At 36.5% G+C, this 21,201-nt stretch overlaps 1 protein-coding gene across 3 annotated transcripts in view; it reads right to left on the bottom strand.

The window, feature by feature from the left end:
• The window catches only part of poe (E3 ubiquitin-protein ligase-like protein poe), an 801,929-nt gene that overhangs the window by 426,563 nt on the left and 354,165 nt on the right, over positions 1-21,201 (bottom strand). For all 3 annotated transcript variants that reach the window (XM_090405892.1, XM_090405894.1, XM_090405895.1), the window contains exons 29-30: positions 19,218-19,409; positions 9,396-9,459 (exon numbers count right to left, since the gene is read on the bottom strand). In XM_090405892.1, the coding sequence (XP_090262018.1) occupies positions 9,396-9,459; positions 19,218-19,409 (256 nt within the window). The remainder of the gene's footprint in view (positions 1-9,395; positions 9,460-19,217; positions 19,410-21,201) is intronic.

Below are 21,201 nucleotides of genomic sequence, written 5' to 3'. Positions count from 1 at the left end.
AATTTGAGTATCAGAACAGGGAAGATTCTGGAGGAGCAGAAAGAATGTATGATAACCGCCATTGCATAAGAATGGTACAAATACTGATGTGTCTAACTATGAGGATGGTCTGAAAAATTCTCGGCCTAACAACGAAAAAACAAATTTATAATTTCAAAATCGCTGTTGCATCGCCAAATAAAATTATTTTATTTGGCGATGCAACAGCGCCATTATCCCATCCCTCTAGTGGTTCTCAGTAAGATCTGCCAAATATCCCTGTACAGCTGCAATCACCTCTTGATTCAAAGAAAAGCGCTGACCAGCAAGGAAGAGTTTCAGTTTTGGGAAGAAATAAAAGTCAGAGGGAGCCAAATCTGGGGAATAGGGTGGATGCTCCAACAATTCATAGTACAAATCCCTTAATTTTCCCTTTGCCAAAACATCTTTGTGGGCAGGTGCATTGTCCTGATGAAAGAAGATCATTTCTTTTGCTAACTGGGTCTTTTCTCACGAATTTTTTCGTCTAGTCTGGTTAAAAGATCGAAATAATATTCCCTGGTTATTGTTTTACCCTTTTCGAGATAATTAATAAACAAAATGTCTTTAGCATCCCAAAACACCGATGCCATGACCTTTCCTGCTGATGGAACTTTGTCTTCTTTGGTACAACTGGTTTCTGTACATTGTTTTGACTGCTATTTGGATTCTGGTGTGTTATGGTGAATCCAAGTCTCATCCATAATAATAAATCGACAGACAAAATCGTTTTATTCTTGTTAAAATGCTCCAAGCACTGTTCAGAGATTTTCATGCATGTGTGTTTTTCATCTGCTGTGAGCAAGCGTGGCACCTATCTTGCACAAAGCTTTTTCATAAGCAATTCTTCATGCAAAATATATCCTACATGCTCTTTTGAAATGCCTATAGTCTCAGCAATTCCACACACTTTGACTCACCGATTATCCAATACCATATCGTGCACTTGATCAATGATTTCTAGTGTTGTTACACTTTTTGGACATCCTTCACGTGGATCATCTTCAAGGCTGGTACAGCCACATTTAAACTAGGCAGTCCATTTCTTAATTGTTGAAAATGAAGGAAAAGAGTGCCCATTAACTTTTATGAACTTTGGATGAATTTCTTTTGGCATTAAACCTTCTTTTACAAAGAATTTTATAACCACAAGATACTCAATTTTATCCATTTCAAGGGATATAAACAACACTTTTGCTTCAGACAGCTGTATAAAACAAACTACTCGATAGAATGACTTGCAATTTCATATGGATGCTTATGACATATGTACCAACTTAGAAAAAAAAATCTTGCCAATAGTGTTGCCATCTATGGTTGAGGCTGAGAACTTTTCAGCCTACACTCGTATTAACCTATTAGTATCTCTGGATTGGTAGTGATGATTATGGAAAAGTTGGTTAGGGCTTGCATACAGAAATAGGTTGACAGAGAATCTCAACTTTGAAATGAACAACATGGGTTTACTAATGGTAGATCATGCTTAAACAAATTGTTCACATTCTATAATAATGTTACTATAGAGTTAGACAAGGGGAATGGATACACCATGATACTAGGGGAATTTTGAAAGGCTTTTTTTTTGACAGAATAAAACATGGAAGTTTGTTGCATAACTTGGAGAATATGGGATTTAATTATAAATATTGATGTGGATAAGAGAATGGCTGATTGACAGATATCAAAATTAGTATACGAGGGATGCGAGTCTGCCAGGGTAGGGACAGGTAATATCTCCGTATCTCCTGTCCCTGCCTCTCCATCTTCCAGCCGCCATCCTGCTGTTGAAGAAGAGACATTGATTTTCAGACTGACATCATCTCTAGATGATCCTCCTCTTCCGGAATATAACCATCAAATTCTTAAATCTCTCATTCAGACTCACTTTCTGGGAATGGATATCACAGATCAGTTGAATGACTGCCTCCATGCTGAATTCTCCGAACACTTCATGCCTCGTCAACATCAGCCTACATCTCATTCTACAATGACTTTATCAAATAGGAAGCAGAGGAAGAGGGCCTATGCAGCTACGCGGACCTTCTATAAAAAGAATAGAGGGCAATGTGCCAAAACCATCTGTGACGGTGCATCCCCTCCACCTCTAGCAGACTTACAGGTGATTTTGTTAAATTCTGGAGTACAGTCTTTTCTGCTCCACCTCCACACTTCCCTGATTATGATGACCAACATACGATATTGAAGTCCATTCCTGCATTTCAAATATACCAGCCATTCTCCATCCAGGAGATTAAAGCAGCTCTTCCATCCAATTTCTCTGCCTCCAGATCTGATAGCTTTCCTGTGTCTAGGCTTCAGAAGGTGCTGTTGAAGATTCTTCATGACTTAGTGGACATTCTCCTTTCAAGTAAAGCAATACCACCATACCTACACACATGCTTCAAGAACTATCTTCATTCCGAAGAAAGAAACTTCAAGCTGTGCATCAGACTTTAGATCTATTACCATCACCCCCTGTGATACTTTGTATCATGTTCACCCCAAAGGGAAGGTCTTCTGACCCTTCTATCCTAGAAGCTGGGATCGCTTCTTTGAGGAAGGCTCCTCTTAAGCCCCAGCAAAGACTGTTTCTCCTTTCGCACTATCTCCGACCTCGCTTTTACCACAAGTTGGTGCTTAGTAGGACATATATCTCGGTACTGTCCTGAATGGACAGGGCTATCCATTCAGCCATGAGATCATGGCTCAAACTGCCACCTGACACCCCTACTGCATATTTCCAAGCAAGGGTGAAGAATGGTGGGCTCGGGTTTCCATCACTTAGATGACTGATCCCACGCCTGTGGCTGTCAAGAATCGCGAAGTAAGAACTATCTTCTTCCCCTATCTGCAGAGCGGCTTTCTATAGCCCATTAATACAAGAAGATTTTAGGCAGGCTAAAGGCTGGTCCCATTATCAGGGTACCTTAATTGATTCTCGTAGACAGGCTTATACGTTGGTTATGCATTATTAAAACACTTAAGGAATAGAACAACGTAGTTAGGAATATAAATTAAATTAAACTTTAATAAATATTTTCCGATATTTCGGCAATGTCACATTGCCATTTTCTAAAGGAACTTACAAAAAAGTTACGTGCAACGTAGGCACTACAACACAGAAACTGGGAATGAAAAGATGAAGCTATTGTTCTCCTAACAGTCCTAATGGTGCCCTCTAGCGGGCTAAGTAGGTATTCTTGGCCATTGGGCTCAAGGTCTGCAGATGTAGGTCTCCCAAATTTGGGGCAATAGCATACACCCAAATTTGTTGAGGTTTGGAGAATTTCTCAGGGCTGAGGCTGATTCCATAAAGAGTCTTTCAAATTTGTATTTGCTACGGTGTATCACTGTAGCCTTCTTCCACCGTATTCTGTGGTGTGTATTGAGCATGGTCCGCAAGCCCAGAATGACTGTATTTGTGAAAACAGATGTAGTCCTTGTGTTCCGAAATTCTGATATTCACTGTCCTGCCTGTTTGGCCAAAGTAAGACAGTTTACAACTGCAAGGGACCTGGTAAACACCAGGTAGGTCTAGGGGAAGTGGTTGGTCTTTAGTGGAGCGGATAAAGGATGCCAATTTTCTGTAAGGTTTGTAACAGGAGGTCAGGTCATGTTTTTTTAAGATTTTGGTAATCTTTTCCGAGGTGCCTCGGATGTAGGGAATGGTGATGGATTTAGAGTAATCCTTGTTGTGGGGGGAGGGAGGGGATCTGTGGTTTGTAGGTTCTAATATTTTTTGGATTTTTTTTGGGGGGGGGAGCCATTGGCTGAGAAAGTGTTGAGGATGTGATTTAGTTCAGTGTTCAGGGCCAAGTCGTTTGAACAGATTAGCTTAGCCCTGTTGTATAGTGTTCTCACTACTCCATATTGTTGTGAGGGGGGGGGGGGGATTGTTGGTGAATGTATCTGCCTGTATGGGTGGGTTTTCTGTAAACTGAGAAAACCAAGGATCCATTAGGCTGGCGGGTGACTAGTGTGTCTAGGAAAGGGAGGCTGTTGTTTTCCTCTTTTTCCAGAGTGAATTTGATTCTGGGGTGTTGGTTGTTTAAGTGTGTTAAGAAGGAGAGAAGTGTTTCAGAGCCATGTGGCCAAATAGCGAACACATCATCAACGTAGCGAAGCCATATGGTTGGTTTTTGTGGGGCAGAGGCTAAGGCTTTTTCTTCAAAGGTCTCCATAAAGAAATTGGCCAAGGGTGGGGAGAGTGGTGAACCCATGGCTGTCCCCTCTATTTGTTTGTAGAATTTTCCCTGCCAAACGAAATAGCCTGAGTTCATTGTGAACTGAAATAAGGCTGAGATGTCGGGAGAAAATTTAGCTTGGATTAGCTCTAAAGTTTCCTTGAGTGGGACATTTGTAAATAAAGAGGACACATCAAAGCTGACCATTATGTCAGTATGTTGGAGTGTGAGGTTTTCTATGCTGGCTTTGAAATGGGCTGAGTTTTTTATGTGTGATGGTGTGTTGCCAGTATAGTGTGCGAGCTCTTTGGCCAAATGTTTAGCTAATTTGTATGTGGGGGAATCAATGCCATCCACTATGGGACGTCAGCACCAGCAGAACACAAGAGGTGGGCATCTCTGTTGCACTGTTCTGTAGATGGTGCTCCTTTAAAAGAGTCATATCTGGTGCCTTCCCAGCATGATTGGGTAAGGGATGGCAGACTCCTCCCTGGGTTTGAGTATATTAACTTTATCAGGACGAGGATCAAAGCCCTGCCTACTCGAGCCCACACAGCTCAATGGGGTAGTGATGACTCAAACTGTAGGGCTGGCTGCCACTACAGTGAGACATTGTCTCACTGTAGTGGCAGCCAGTGTTGCTTCCGCACTCATGGGGTCCGCGTGTGGAGGCATGATGGCGTGGTCTCCATTCTGAACAAGCGCTTTAAGAACAAAGGTTGGGTGACCATGGTGGCACCACATTATAGGAACTCTGCAGGTTTGCATAAGCCAGACTTAGTGATTAAAAGAGATGGTGATGTTTGGGTAGTTGATGTGCAGGTGGTGGGAACAGGGCACCCACTAGCCTACAGCCATAATAATAAAGTGAACTGCTATAAAAATAACCAAGATCTAGTTAGTAAGATATGGGAGGAGCATGGGGCAACTCCGAGGTTTACCAGTGCCACCATCTCTTTACATGGCGTATGGAGCGCAGATAGTTATAAGGCCTTAAAACAGCTTGGGCTTACGCCAAAGGATATAAAAGTTCTTTCCTTGAGGGCCCTATAGGGCACACTGGTGGCATGGCATTGCCACCAGAGAATGACTACAATGATAACTAGAACAGGCATAGGGTAAAACACTCGTAAAGGCTTACGCCTATATCAAGTCTGGATGTAATGTAAGGGTAGTACTGCCCATAACCAGTACAAAGATTAATATAAAAAAAAAAATTAAAAAAATAATCGGTGGTATACCACAAAGATCAGTCTTTGGTCCATTGTTATTCAATCTGTACATTAATGAAGTAGAGAAGGATTTGATAAGTGACATACAGATATTTGCTGATGATGCAAAGTTAGGCAGGGGGTAATTAGGATTGTGGCTGATATGCAGAATGATTTGAATAAGCTGGAATTGCGGACATGTGAAAATGCTATCAGTTCAATGTTAGGAAATTTAAAGTTGTGCACTTTGGTATGATTAGATATCCAGTGTTATATCATATTGATGGGATTATGCTAGAAGAAACTGATCAAGCTAGGGATTTTGGAGTTTTAGTAGACAGAAAGTTGAAGTGTAATGTAGACCAAATAGCAAAGATTGCAAATACATCTCAGAGAATAACTGCAATGCAGAAACAAACTTTGACATGTAAAGATAAGGAAGTCGTTTTTCCTCTTTACAAGGCTTTGATAAGCCCTTACTTGAACTATTGTTTGCAGGTCTGATCTCTTGTTTCCATGGCGATTCTGATACAGTGGACAGAGTGAAAAGGAGTGTGTTAGAAATGATATCAGGAGTGTGGAATACTGATTATGAAGACAGATTGAGAATTTGTAGAATACAGACACTAGCTAATAGGATAAAGAGGGGTGATATGATTGAGACTTACAACTTTTTAAAAGGGTCATAGAGGATTTAAGTAGATGGACTTTTTCATTTTAAGAAGGGTGGAGTAAGGACGAGCAGGTATCCTTGGAAGTTGAGAATGCATGCTATTAAGAAAGAGATGATAGATTTTTCTCTCATAGAGTGGTAAGTGATTGGAATGGATTGCCATTGGATGTTGTGTATGCAAATAGTATGAATAAATTCAAGAACAAATATGACATAAGGTGTGTGGCCTCCCTCGATGAGTCTGTGACTCTCTGGAGGTCTTTCTTAATAATAAAGTTGTTTTCACCATGGAATCGAACACCAGTTATTCAAAATTATCAAATCAATTAAAAATAACAAAAAAGAAAACAGCCCATGAAATTCTACAGTGTTGCAATGTAGTTTGTCAATTCTGCTGCCAACTAAACTGCAACACTATCGATATTGGGTCTACAATTAGATCTCTTCATTGCGTACTTAATTAAGCATTACCATGATTGTTGTAAATCCTTATTTGATTTTTTTTCCCCAAAAAGAAACCAAAAAAAAAACAAACTAACCAAACTTCAAAAGCTATAGCCACAGATATAATAGCACATGAAGTCAAACAGTCACATTCCGGAAATAGAAAAATAACTATTTTAAACTTTCAAAAAAAAAGAAACAAAATTAAAAATGGCAGAAGCCACAATGTTAAAAATGCATTGCAACAATGTCAATGTTCACATATGTGTATTAAGTCAAATGATCTCTCATTAACCTCAAACCCTATCCATAATTTAGATGCTGATAATGAATTCCATTCTTTTTTTTTTTTTTTTTCATTTCACAAATATTTTGATATTAAAATATTCCTATCTGCACCCTAAAGTCTGGTCATCTCGACATTCTTCAGTTGGGCAAAAACAATCACGTAACTTCAATGCTTTCAAATTATTTATTGTAAGAAAGATCTCAATTCATTTTTCCTTATCTTTAAATACTCAAATCTCTAGGAAATATCGGATTTCTATGATTGGGCTGATGCAAACTTCTAGTCTCTTCTGACACACACACACACATCAAATCCAGTCTCCTCAGCCTCCAAAAAAAAAAGCTTGGTGAGAAAATAGTACTTCATACTTGTACAACTGCTTTCACAGGATATAAATCTCAAATCTATCCAAATTTAGAATACTCTTCTTTCATTTGGAGTGGTGCAGTAAACAGTAACTTTAAAATGCTTGTTGCTATCCACAGATTCACTTATTACTTTATCAAAGTCATTATTTCAACTTCATGCCTTTTCTTAAGTATTTTTGTGGGAACGCTTCAAACAAGTGGCCTCTGCTATTCTTCTACTTTCCTCTAAGCAACCATATGAAGATCACCTTCAAACTTATCTGATTTCTCATGTTTCATTTTGATTCTAAAATTTTGAGCCTAAAACCTCTAGCTGATCAAGAAACATCAATAGATTCCTTTTTTCCTCCTTAACCTCTGGACGATGATATAAGTTTGGAATCTCCTCTTGTGTGGTGCAAAAAAAGTCACATTTTAATCTGTTTAAAAATACCAGTACTTGTGATAATCAACATGGAAGTTTTGTAATCACCATCTAATACTTCCATGCATTATCCTGCGAAAATATCTATAAGAAAGAATATGTGGATTTACACCTAGCAGATCAGGACCACCAAATTCTGAAGTATGATAATAGCTGTTTGAAGCATTTTCTACTAGGGAGATCACTAATTGATGGTATATTACAGTTTAAAAAAAAAAAAAAAAAAAATATATATATATATATATATAATACAAATAAATTCATCATCATCATACGTATCAAGGATTTAGGCCTAGTATGGCCTGTTCCGGCCTTAGAAGTCATCGTTGAATCGTTTAAGAGGACGTCCTGGTTTTCTTTTTCCTAATGGCTTGTACTTTAAGGCTTGTTTTGGTAATCTTTCTGTTTTCATTCTTTGAACGTGTTCCATCCATCTACGTTTATATTTTTTAATTTTTTCAATTACTGGTTCTTGGTTTAATTCTTTCATAATATCTTCGTTTCTTTTGTGATCAAATAGGGTATACTTTGCAGTTTTTCTCATAAACTTCATTTCTGCTGTTGTTAATCTTTGTTGGTCTTTTTGTTTTATTGTCCAGATTTCGCTTCCATACATTAAGACCGGTAGGGCTAATGTATTGTATACTTTTAGCCTGGTTTGTTTTTGAACTAGGTTTGGTTTAAATATAGAGTTAATTACTCCTGTTATTTTTAAATATTTTGCAATTTTTATTATTATATTTTGTCGTTTCCATTTTCGTTTTCCCTTTTCCATTCCAGGGTCGTTTCCCATAGATTCAATCCGATTATCTTTTTCTGTCAGCTTACAAGTATGGTTATGTTCTCCATGTCAGGGGACTAGCCTGACGATGGAATAGTTCAGTGGCAAGGCTGCTACCTTAAGGCTTCTGAACTCGCCTTCTTCCGAATTTAAACCCATAGGAGGAATAGGGTATATTGAAGGGGAAAGGGTAGATTATAGAAGAAATATAGTAAGGTTTATAGAGAGGACATAGTTGTAAGGCCAGAAATGAAAAGACCCCATGGCCCTCGCGTACTCTAATAGCACAAGGGTCATAAAGTAAGAAGAGTTGGCTGATAAGGCCTTATAGGAAAGATTAAAGTAAGTGGGTCATCCTCAAAGTAGAAGAAGGAGAGGATAGATCCAGCTAGGGGTCCATGGGAGTGCCGCTTCCCTTACAATCAAGATGATTGCCCCTTATGGGCAAATAAATTATAAATAATAAACCCCAAAATTTTATGTCTTCTGTGACATCATATTAATTACTCCATGTGAAATCTATATAACCAGAAAATGAAATCCCTTCATAGCAGACCAGTTTCTTTTGTTTGATTAATAATGCACACACAATATGTTTATATGCCAATAGCAACTTTTGCTTGGCAAAATAATACTACACATGTCAGTGCCAATAGGTGTTTTAGAACAGTGGTAGAATAGGTATTATTTCTTTAAAATATTCTTCATTTAAATTCAACTCGCCCCACAAATATTCTAAATTGAGGGTGAAAAGTAATATTTTACACAGTGCATGTGCAACAAAACACTAGTGTTTTGATAAAAATATAAAATGTACAGTGACATTAAAATATATAAGTCTCAAGAATGGTAGCAACAAATAAAATTGGAGTATTATATATCTAATTTGTGTGTCAAATAATATGGAAATTCAGCTTCTCAAATTAACTTAATACATTTTACAAATATTAAGTAGAAGCATTTTATATTATGTTCAAAATCTTGTTTGTAATTTCATAACTACCTTTCCACCTGTGATGTTTTCTTCAAGTTTTTCTAAAACATCTTTCTGAGCAAGATATTTTTTACTACAAGAAATGAAAAAGTAAATTTAGAATTTCTGAATTACAAATATTTAGAGAATAAAAATGCTTATCAGGTATCAGTATTTAACAAAAATATACATTTCTTTGAAAGAAAATTGCCATTAAGATATCTTTAGTAGTACATACATCTTGAACCTCTTAAGTTTCTATATAATTAGATGCCCTGAAATTAATTAGAATTTTCCTTCAGGTTTGTATGATATTATTTTTGATTATGTAAAGAAAATGATAGAAATATGACCTTGCAGACCCCCCCCCCCTCTCCCCCCAAAAAACATGAAAAACTGGATTAAATTAAATACAGATAGAAACTATTTTGAGTCCAGAAGTTTTCCAGGTATTTGCTATAAAAGCAAAGCAGAAGCCTTGAGATTTGGAGATTTTTCAAACTTACACTTAATTAGATTAAACGTAAATAATAATTTGAATATATAATAAGAACCAGTGGAAAAAAGAATCAATTTATTGATATATATATATATCATCATCATCCGCTTCATAACGGGTTGAGTCCACTAAGAAGAAAGGTTCTCCACTTATTGCGATCTTTAGCCATCTCGGTCATGATTCTATAGCTGGGCAGATGGGAATGTTCTTTCAGCAACTTTATCCAAGTACTTCTTGGTCTGCCTCTAGGTCTTTTTCTTCCTATATATCCATTCAGAGCTAAATATGGAAGTCTATAAGGGGCCATTCTCTGGATGTGACCAAACCATCTCAGTTGATGCTTAATGATTGCAGCTATCATGTCATTTGGGAAGTTTAAATCTATTCTGACTTGATCGTTAGTCTTGTGTTGCATCCAGTGGGTGTTATTAATTTTTCTGAGGCATTTCATTTCAAATGCTTGAAGTTCTTGATTGGTTGTTGAGTTAATCTCCAGGCTTCTGAAGCATAAGTAGCCATGGTGGATGATAATTGTTTTATATAATTTTACTTTTAGACTTGTTGGGATTTTTTTAATTTTCCATATTTTATTTAGTTTATTCATGCTGGTCCATCCTAGGTTTAGCCTGTGTTTTACTGTTGAGGTTACTAGAAATGAGACTACCAAGATAAACATATTTATTAACTTAAGAAACTATAACACATTTTAGGAATGTTAGTCAAGTGGGTAATATTTATTATCCTCGTTTCACCGATTTTTGCTTTCGGCATCTTCAGGGATACAATTGGTAAGCGATATGAAGGTAACAGACTAGGTTTTAACTGACAGTTCTAATTCATACAAAATTAGTACAGTGCAAGACAATGTGTGTGTGTGTGTGTTTCAGGAACATGATTTATTTGTTACGAGACAAATTTCTTTGCCCGTAGCTTTCGAAAGTTTCATTTGGTTTATTGCATTTATAATTTCTGCTGCAGTTATGGGTGGTGCCTTTTCATATATCATCTCTTCTGTTATACTTTTCTCCTCATTCTATTTATATTCTTTTTGAAATAATGTTTGATAGTAGTCCTTCCAAATTGATTTAATATTTTGTATTGATCCAGTTTCTAGATTGTTTTTATCTTTCATTGTTAGTGGTTTATCTTTATAGATCTTAGTTAATTCTTTTATAATTTTATATACAGTTTGTCATTTCTTTTACTAGTTTCTTCGCACAGTTTTGCTTTTTCCTACAACCAATTATTTTTAGCAGATATGCACATTTTATCAATTTTGTTTTTAAAATTCTTATAATGTTGTTTATTTTCTTCTGTATTTTTTTATATTTAATATATGCTTTGCTGCTCTTTTTTCTTCTAAAATATTTAGAATTTCAGGGGTTATCCATTTATGATTTGGCCTGATGTTGTACCAAGTATGTTTTTTGAAGTACTTGTAACAATTTTTTTACCTTGATTCCATGTATTTTCTATATTATCATAAGTTAATTGTCAGCTTAGAAGATATACATATATCTATCTATATATCTATATTTCTATATATATATATCTTGGTTTGGTCTGCTTAGTAAATAGCATCTGTCCTCTCAAAGCAATAAATCCTATTGTGGTATGGATGTTTGTGAATGTTTTTGATAGCAGATGATTTCCATTGGTGTTAGATACACTGCCTGATCAAATATATCCAAACACCCCTTCATAGTAGAGGATATGGCCACACACACACACACACACACACACACATTGTTTTTTATGTTAATCTCGCACATGAAAGATCATAAGACCTATAACACTACAGTGCCATGTGTGAAAAAGTGATTAAGGAGAAAATATAGCTTTTCTGCTGATGTTTCTTAAAGAAAAACACTATGGGGGAGATTGTTCCAAAGAATTACAGGTGGATGGAATGAAGGAAGTGGATAAGAAGTTAGTTCAGTGTGTATGAAGCTGGACAGCGAATGTGTGTTGGCCAATGGCTGTTCTAGTTCTTCTATGGTTAGAAAAAAGTAGAGGAATGGTAGCAACCAATTCAGCGGAGCAATACCAATTACAGTACCTATAGAAAAGACAAAGCACTGAAACAGAGTGCCTATGATAAAGTGAGCCTGTGAGGGAAGGGTCTATTAAGCAGACTGCCCTCTTCGGAATATCAAGAATTTTTAGAGATCTTGAGTGCTCCACCCCAAATTTAGATGGATCTGGGACTTATAGAGTGTTAGAAGTTGAGCAGAAGATAAGTAATGTTTAAAACGGAAAGCACACCAAGCTTTTTAGAGGCTAAGGAGGCTATGTGAGTAATATGTTTGTGCCAGTATAAACTGGATGTGATAGTCAACCCAAGAAGAGAAAGTTGATCTTGAAAGGAAACTGGAACATTATCAAAAATGAGAGAGGATGAGGAAGGTTTTTTCTTGCAGGTAATAATGCACCCGTGAGCTTTTTTTGGCATTGAAATTTACTAAGTTGTCTTCAACCCCCCATTTCAGGATGTTGAGGAGGTCAGTGTTCAAGTCACTGGTTATGGAAGATTTTGAGGCATCTAACATTAGGGTGCAGCAGAGTTTATTGAATGATGAAGAAGAATGAAGAGTACTATCATTGGTGCAGCTGTGAATACGTTTTGTAGTCAAAGAAACGAGGTTATTGATATAATGGAGGAAGAGCGTGGGTGAGAGCACAGAACCATAAGGCACTTCAGTATTGATGGGGGAAATCTGATCAGAAGAAGCTGCCAATCTAATCACAGAGTGTAGATGGGCAACCATAAGATGGCAGTTTGTTCAGGAGCCAGACATGATCAAATGCCTTAGAAATATTGAGAATGATAACGAGTTTCTCCAAATCTTTAATCCTTCCCTGGCTTGCGTCCAAAGGTAGGTGAGATTAACTGTAGAATGAGAATGGCAGAATCCATATTGGTGATCGCTATTCACTTTATATACATCACAACCATAGGTTCCTAGGTATGAAAGGCACATGGCCATACAATCTTCATAGACAAACATTAACAGTAAAATGGGATTATCATAGTGCGCCATCTTTGCAACAATTCAGTTCAGGAAATTTCTGTGCTGTTGCAGCTGATCCAATCAACTGCAAGTGATGATATCATGAAGTGAAAATGCCTAGCAGCAAAACAGCATAATCATAACCTGGCAGGTCACAAAAATCACAGAGTGGAACTGCTAGGTGCTGAAGTGCATGGCAAAAAAAATTCACCTGTTCTCGGTGGACACTCTTACTATTGAGTTCCAAAATGCTTCTACAAACAATGTCAGCACAAGTGTTTGTTGGGAGCTGAAGAACATGGGGTTCCATGGCTGAACAGAAGCAGGAGATTTTTTTGGTGGATTCCATGGTTTGGGCTGGGTCACTCCCTCCCCTGTTCCGGTGATGGGGGGAATCATTCTGCTGCTTATAATGACATTCTAAACAACCCATTCAACACAATGTCCCCATCCTCTAAACAAGGCCTATGCATAAATGGCTTGATGAGATGGGGTTTGAAGAACTTGACTCCTGCACAGAGCTCTCATCTCAACCCTAATGGCTGTGGGATGAATTGGAATATTGATTGTGAACTACTCTCACTAATGGAAGGGAGCTATCACAGCTACATACCAAAATCTAGTTGAAAGCTTTCCCAGAAGACTGAAGGCTGTTATAGCAAGAATAGATGGACCAACTCCATATTAATGGCTTTCACATTTAAAGTGAGAGTTGAGATGAGAAACATCTGGACATTTTTGGATCATAATATGTATGATGCTTACCAAAAGCCTGAAGGCTTGAAAAGGTTCCATATTCAGCAGCTAGAACAAGTTTTTAGGATTATCTAACACCCCCCCCCCATGCAATTCACCCATGGTATATTCATCAGCATTACTGATACAAAAAAATTTCTTGTCATAGCAGAAAAAAGAAGAGTAATCAGAACTCTTTTAGAAACAAATTTTTGGGAAATTGGCAAATAGTTGGTCTCTACTCTTCATCATCTGTTCATTTCTTCTGACAACTTGTAGAAATATGGATGATAATAGCAGCAGACTGCTACCATCTTGAATTTCTAATCCTAACTGGTATTAATGCCAAAACATTACATGTTCTATGGAAAATTCCCTTCAGTTTCATGGTCAAAAAATTATTTTCCTTAAGAGGTGGGGAACTTCTTACTAGCAACAAAAGACAGACTAATTTGGGAACCTGCTAGACCAGTTAGTAAATAAATCAACACTTGATGGTGTTTCTTTTGCTATTCTAACTTCATCGATGATACTACAAAGCTACATAGAATGGCATGTGATTTCATTCTTAAGAGTGACAAATAATTTGATTATATCTATATTACTTCTGGATCATTAAAAGATCCAGAGGTAATCTTTCATAAATCATCACCAGAACAGCCATGTTAAACAAAAAATAATTTACCAACTGGGTATTTTTCTAAATTTGTAATTTGTAAATTAAGTATTTGTCAAATTGGATGGGATAAATTTATATAATATAAAAAAAAAAGTAACTTAATTTTATTAAATCTAGAAAGATAAATTGGCATTAATACCAGTTAGGATTAGAAATTCAAGATGGCAGCAGTCTGCTGCTATTATCATCCATATTTCTACAAGTTGTAAGAAGAAATGACCAGAAAAGTAAGGAGATGACATAGAATATTATTTTTCTATGCCATCTCCTTACTTTTCAAACAATTGAGAATTCCCCCTCCCAACAATATGGAGTTATTAAGACACTATACAACAGGGCTAAACTAATCTGTTCAAATGACAATGCCCTAACCACTGAACTAAATCACATCCTTAACACTTTCTCAACCAATGGCTACAACCCCCAAAAAATACTAAAACCAGTAAACCAACAACCCCCCCCTTTCACAAAAAGATTACTCTAAATCCATCACCATTCCCTACATCCGGGGCACCTCGGAAAAAATGACCAAAATCCTGAATAAATATGATCTGACCTCTTGTTGCAGACCATATAGAAAATTGGCATCCCTTATCTGCTCCACTAAAGACCAACCACTTCCCCCAGATCTACCTGGTGTCCTAGATCTACCTGGGATCTAGGACAGCTTACAACTGCAAGGGACCTTGCAGCTGTAAGCTGTCCTACTTTGGCCAAACAGGCAGGACAGCGAATATCAGAATTTCGGAACACAAGTTTCGGGCACTGTATTTCACCAATACAGCCACTCTGTCTGGGCTTGCAAATAATGCTCTGGATACACGCCACAGAATACGATGGAAGAAAGCCACAGTAATACACCGCAGCAAGTATAAATTTGAAAGACTATTCATAGAATCAGCCTCGGCCCTAAGAAACATGCCAAACCGCAACAAATTTGGATGCATGAGACTGCCCCAAATTTGGGAGACGTACATCTTGAGAACTTCAGCCCAGTTGCCAAGAATACCTAACATAGCCAGCTAGTGGGCACCATCAGGACTTTAGGAAAAACAGTAGTTTCCTCGCTTCTACCTCATTTGCTGTTAGTGCCTGCATACACATCTTAATCTTATGTTCCCATGAAGATGGCAATGTGACATTGCCGAAATATAGGAAGTATATATTAACATATTTTAATTTATATTCCAGTATATGTTGTGAATTCCTTAAGTTATTTAGTAATAAAACAGATGAATACTTCCTTGAAATTCTCTTGTTCTTTCCATAATCATATTATGTTTGCTATTTGGTCTCTAGTTCCTCTACCTCTCCTAATGCCTGCCTGTTCTTGTGGAATTTTTCTATTCACATAGAGCTCCAGCCTAAAGCTATGCTGGAGCTGGATGTAACTTTACTTGCATGTGAAAATAAGCGATGGTTCTATAATTCTTGCAATCTCTGGAATTTTATTTTATTTTTTGGAATTGGGATGAATACTGATGTTTTCTCATGTCTAGGCCAGTATATTTTCTTCAAAACCTGTTGACAAATCTCAGTCAATATATTCACTACTTCATCCCCAGCTGCTCTTAATCTCACTGACATATGCTCCAGGAGCTTTTCCTTTTGGTAGTTGTTCCATTGCTGATATCATCTTCACTTCTCATTATCATGGGTTCCTCAACAAATTTTCCTTCAATATTATTATCTTACTTGAACAAATACTCTACATACTCTTTCCATCTTTTTTTTTCACTGCATCTTCTTCCATCAGACATTTTCTCAGATGACTTTTTACAACTCCTAATCTAGGGATAAACTTCCCTGTAAGAACATTTATTTTTCTAAACAGATCTCTTGTTCTAACCATAATATTGCTTTCTTCAATTTCCTTGCACCTTTTGTTTAGATGTTTTTCCTTATCTTTCCTAGCCTATCTCTGGAAATCTGCACTCAGTTGTCTAACCCTTTCTTTAAAGTTTTGTTTTTCTTCTTTCCTCTGCTATTTGAATAGCTTCTTTGGACAACCATTTAAATCTTTCTTGGCTAAGATATGTAGATGATGTGTTCTCTATTTGGTCTCATGGCCCAGACACATTAGACTCTTTTCTCAGTCACCTCAATAGCCTACATCGAAGAATCCAGTTTATGATGGAAAAGGAAAATAATAGTTTACCCTTCCTAGACACCTTAGTAACATGCCTTCCCAATGGTAACCTTTCCTTCACTGTATATAGAAAATGTAAACACACAGGCAGATACATTCACAAACTCTCTCTCCACCACCCCTCTCAACAAATATGGCATTATTAAAACTCTAACCAATAGAGCCCACAATATATGTTCTAGTGGAACCTCCCTTTCAGCCGAACTCAACCACATACACACCCTCTTTTCCAATGGCTACAGCGATTACAGAATTAAAAAAATAATCAGTTCTTCCCCCATTCCCTGGCCATCTCTTCAGAAGGATTTCCGAAATGCCACCACCATACCCTACATCTGTGGCACATCAGAAAAATAAGCCGGGTCCTTAAGAAAGTACAACTTCCACACAGCGTTTCAGCTCCACTGCAAACTTGCTACCCTTATCGGTTCTACCAAAGATCAGCTCCCTCCTCTCTCAGTGCCTGGAGTATATAAAGCATCCTGTTCCTGCAAGCTGGCTTACTTCAGACAGACAGGTAGTTCAGCAACCATCCACGTAGAAGAACACAAATCATACATCTGCAATCACAACTATGATCAATCTGGCCTTGGTCTTGTTTTGGATACAAACCACAGGATCTGAAGAGAAAAAAAAAAAAAACATGCTCCACCATCAAAAAAGAAAGACTGTTTCTAGAATCTGTGGCAGCACTCAGAAATTAACTGAATTTAAATAAATACAGTTGCATAAAACTTCCAAAAATTTGGGAAACATATATTTGGGAAGAACTGGAAACATTGATTTCCAGTTCTTCTGTTAGTAGTGCTCCATTCCTGTCTTTGATGACATTCGATTTGGGCTTAAACTTGTGCTTTAAGTCATGAACTAAATAAAACATCCTTTTTTTAAAAAAAAAAAAGAAAAGAAAAAAAAAAGTTATCCTTTCCTTTTTATTTAATTATTTTATCAAATTCGGCCATCACTAAAAAAAATTAACGTAAGATAATCAGATATCGCTAGATAGCAGATATCCTACAGTATATCTAATAAAATGTTTATATACCAGGGAATGTAGAAAGCACTTATTGTGAAGTGTTAGCACACTAGTTGGGTATGTAAGAGGAAGGTGGTCCTAATGTGAGATCTTAATTATTGGAATGTGGACTGGAAAGAGGAGACAATATATGAGAACAAGGTCAGCAAATTTGTTTTCTGAGAGATGACTATCTTAAGCAGCATGTCATGGAAGCAAAAGGTTTTAGAGCACTGGATTTGGTAACATCCTCGCAGGATGTGGTTGTGATACAACAACATTGCCACTGACTAGTAAGAAGGATCATGAGGTTATTGGTTGGGGAGAGGGTCACGAAGGGGAAGTATGTTATTAAGAAGGTATATATGTGGAATTATTATTATTATTACAAGAGTTTGATGGAGCATGGGAAATGATTAGCAACCATCTGACACAAGTAACACACAACAATATAGCAAGAGTTAAGTGAATAAAGACTACTGTTTTGTTGGTTAGGCTATTATTACTGAAAAGAGTTAAAAATATTTAACCCTTTTTGTTAGCAAAGTAAGAAGGTAGAATGAGATGCTAAGGAAAACAGATGAAAAAGTCTAATAAAAATAAACCATGCTTTTCATATATTTGTCTTCAGACTAAGGTCAATAAACAAGTGTGAATCACATTTACTGAGTTGTCCTATCTCCAACAATTTTTCCACCCATCCCCTCCTTATAATGCTTCCAATACCATGGTCACAGGAACAACAATATTTTTCTTCAGTTGTAGAGATTTGCAATCCTGTCTGGGATGTGAGGTATCTTTATAAGGATTTTTCTACTGAAGATGAGTTGGTCTCTCATGTAGAGCTGAAATGGGATTTCTACTGGAGGGTTTCTCATGGGGTTTCTACTGGAAATGCAGGGTTTTATACTACAAAATGGGCAGCTAATTGGCTGGAGAATGCACAGGGTATCGGAGACCTTAGCTACTTACAACCAAATCTTACTCTTCTACCTCTTTCTTTAACTTAATTTAATTACTGAGATCACTGTTGTACTCATCAGTATCAAGTCAGAATAGTCATACATTACGATACCTGTTCATTTATGCAGCTCTACATTAAATCATCCAAGCAGACTAAACAGAAATAAAACAGCGAATATAATAATTAAGCCTACTGGGTACAAAATACTCCTGCATCTATGGAGGGAAAAAAAAAAAGTATTCTTACTTTGAGGGTATAACAGATTATGTTAGATATATGCTGAATTCTGCACAACAAAGGAACAACTATATAAGAAAAAGTGCAAGAAAAAGCAAATTAACAGTAATGCAAAGCTAATGCCATTTTTGCATTATAATGCATTTGTTGAATAAAAACAAGTGTGAGACAGACAAGAATTAGATGAATGATTTCAAATCTATTCTAATCTATTTCCAAAAGCCTTCCACTGTAAATAACTTTGAACTAAAATCTCACATACCATACATAGAAGAGCTAACTAACTCAGGACAATGAATTTGGAAGTAAAGATTACTAATATAAATAATATACCTAAATTTATTTAAAATTGCTGGGTAATTAGAATCTAGAGGATAAATTAAGTCCTCTATCTACTGTTTCAAAGGTAACCAAGACCAAATAAGAGAACATAATGTATAAAAATACTAATCGGTATTTTCCATCGGTTTATAATTCTTAAGCATCTGACAGAAACTGTAATTGTAGTTAAATGTTTTAATTAAATAATCATTCTTGACTCTTATTACTACTTCATTACCTACCAAAGTTCTAACCAACCAACAGCAGCTCTAAAAAGATTCATATGTCCACTTCCAGAACCAGCTCCAGCAAGGATTGCCATTACAACCATTAATTCAGAAAAGCCAATACCTTCAGAAGCAGGTGATAATATCTGTGATCCCATTGGTATTAAGGCAGTAAGAATTGCACTAGCAACTTCTTCTGCAACAGCACTAAGGAGAAAGAAAATCCAAAATTATAATACGTTAATGGAAACAAGAATCTCTCATACATTTTCTGATGAATTTACACTGAATTATGTATATTCATAAATATCCCCATATCTAAGGCAAGGCTAATGCTTTCTAAGAAACTGAAGTTTCTGAAATCAATAGCATTACAGAATAACATAAGACATTATTTGATCTTTGCAGATTGTTGCCTTGGTATTGCACTAAATAAAAGGGAACCATATTTCTGTTATAAAAAGTTATGCAGCTGATATGTGTGCTATCAGCTGGAGATAAGGCAAGACTATTACTTCATACTACATGGGCCTACTGTGTAGGATATTATACTACAGGAAAACCTTGCTTAATGCAATTAATCAATCCATCAATTAATGCATGTTAAGCGAATGCAATAAATAAATTTATTTGAGGATAAAATCATCAAAGTTAATAAAAATCAATTATTTAAATTTTTATTTAATGTCTAAACATTTGATTGAGCTACATTTTTATAAAAAAATTAAGTAAAGATGTTTGAATAGTGCTTGACTTTTTCATCTTGTCATGCAATTTGCTATAGCTGCGATTGATTTATCAAGATTTCGGAGGACTTAAAAGCTTCGTTCCATATCAGGATCAGCATCGAACAAAATTTCCTTAGCATACTCAATGTGATTGAAAACTAGCTCAAGTTCTTTTGCAGTTAGTTTCTTAGTTGTAACATTCTCTTCTTGTTCGCACCTCTTATCTTCTTCTTCATATGCATGCTATTCTTCTAGTTGAAGGAGATCATTCTCGCTTAACTGTTCTGAATGGGAATTGAGCAAGTTTCTCACATCTTTATTATCCAGTTTATTAACTCCAAGTTCTTTTTAGTTTATCGTGCGGAAAATCCAAGATCTAACATTATTGAAGAAATCAGCACGATAAACTAACATAGGCTTGAGTTCAAAATCGCCTTCTGCATTGCCTCCTACTAAACACATAAGATGATCTTTAGATACTTTGTATCCTGGTTGATATGCTTCAGCTAGGAAAGTTTTTGTTAGCATAAGCTTCCAAAAGAGACCAGTTTTGTCGACGTTGAATATTTGATGATCGTCATAATCATTCCTGAATTATCATTTGCAATTCTTCAGAAAACTTGGCCACAGAATCTTTATCAGCACTAGCAGATTCCCCAGTTATTCTTACATTACGCAGTCCAGCTTGATTTTTAAAATGGTCAAACCATCCTAAACTCGCAGTAAAGCTTTCACATTCTTCTTGAAATTAGGTCTCTTTTGATGATGTAAAAATATTGAGAGCTTTTTCCCTGAATATCTCTTGTATTTGCAGCAGTAGCAACTTTTTATTGTTCTTTGTATTCTTTGCTCTTATTTAATATAGCCCGAACTAAATTCATGCTTTTCCTTTAATGTAATTACTTTTCTTCTTTTTATTAATGCCACTTTCTTTATCAGTCTTTCTCTTTTCCATGTCATGGTTTGAATATAATAAATTCTTATAAGTATCTAAATGAAAGCAAAATGAAGGAAAAGTGATTGAGCAAGAGAACAGAGTTTGCACGTGTGCTTATGATGATAGCTTTGAGTCAACTGTCGAGTGTCACCGGCCACCACCCACAGCACTGCCATTACATTGACAAGTGCTGCCACTTGTTGCAGACTGAGACAAAAAATTTCACATAAAGTAAAAAAAATCACAGCAACAGATTAATCACTTGCTTAAAGCAGGAAATGGTATTTCACTCAATCACACTAACTGATTATCGTGCATATTGAATTTGCATTAA

The sequence above is a fragment of the Typopeltis vanoorti genome, chromosome 15 (genome assembly GCF_054136105.1).
Source record: "Typopeltis vanoorti isolate ZY-2024b chromosome 15, IOZ_Tvanoo_1.0, whole genome shotgun sequence".
Lineage (NCBI taxonomy): Eukaryota > Metazoa > Arthropoda > Arachnida > Uropygi > Thelyphonidae > Typopeltis > Typopeltis vanoorti.
The sequence above is the reverse complement of the archived record's forward strand: the minus strand, read 5'-3'. Positions and strand labels throughout refer to the sequence as shown.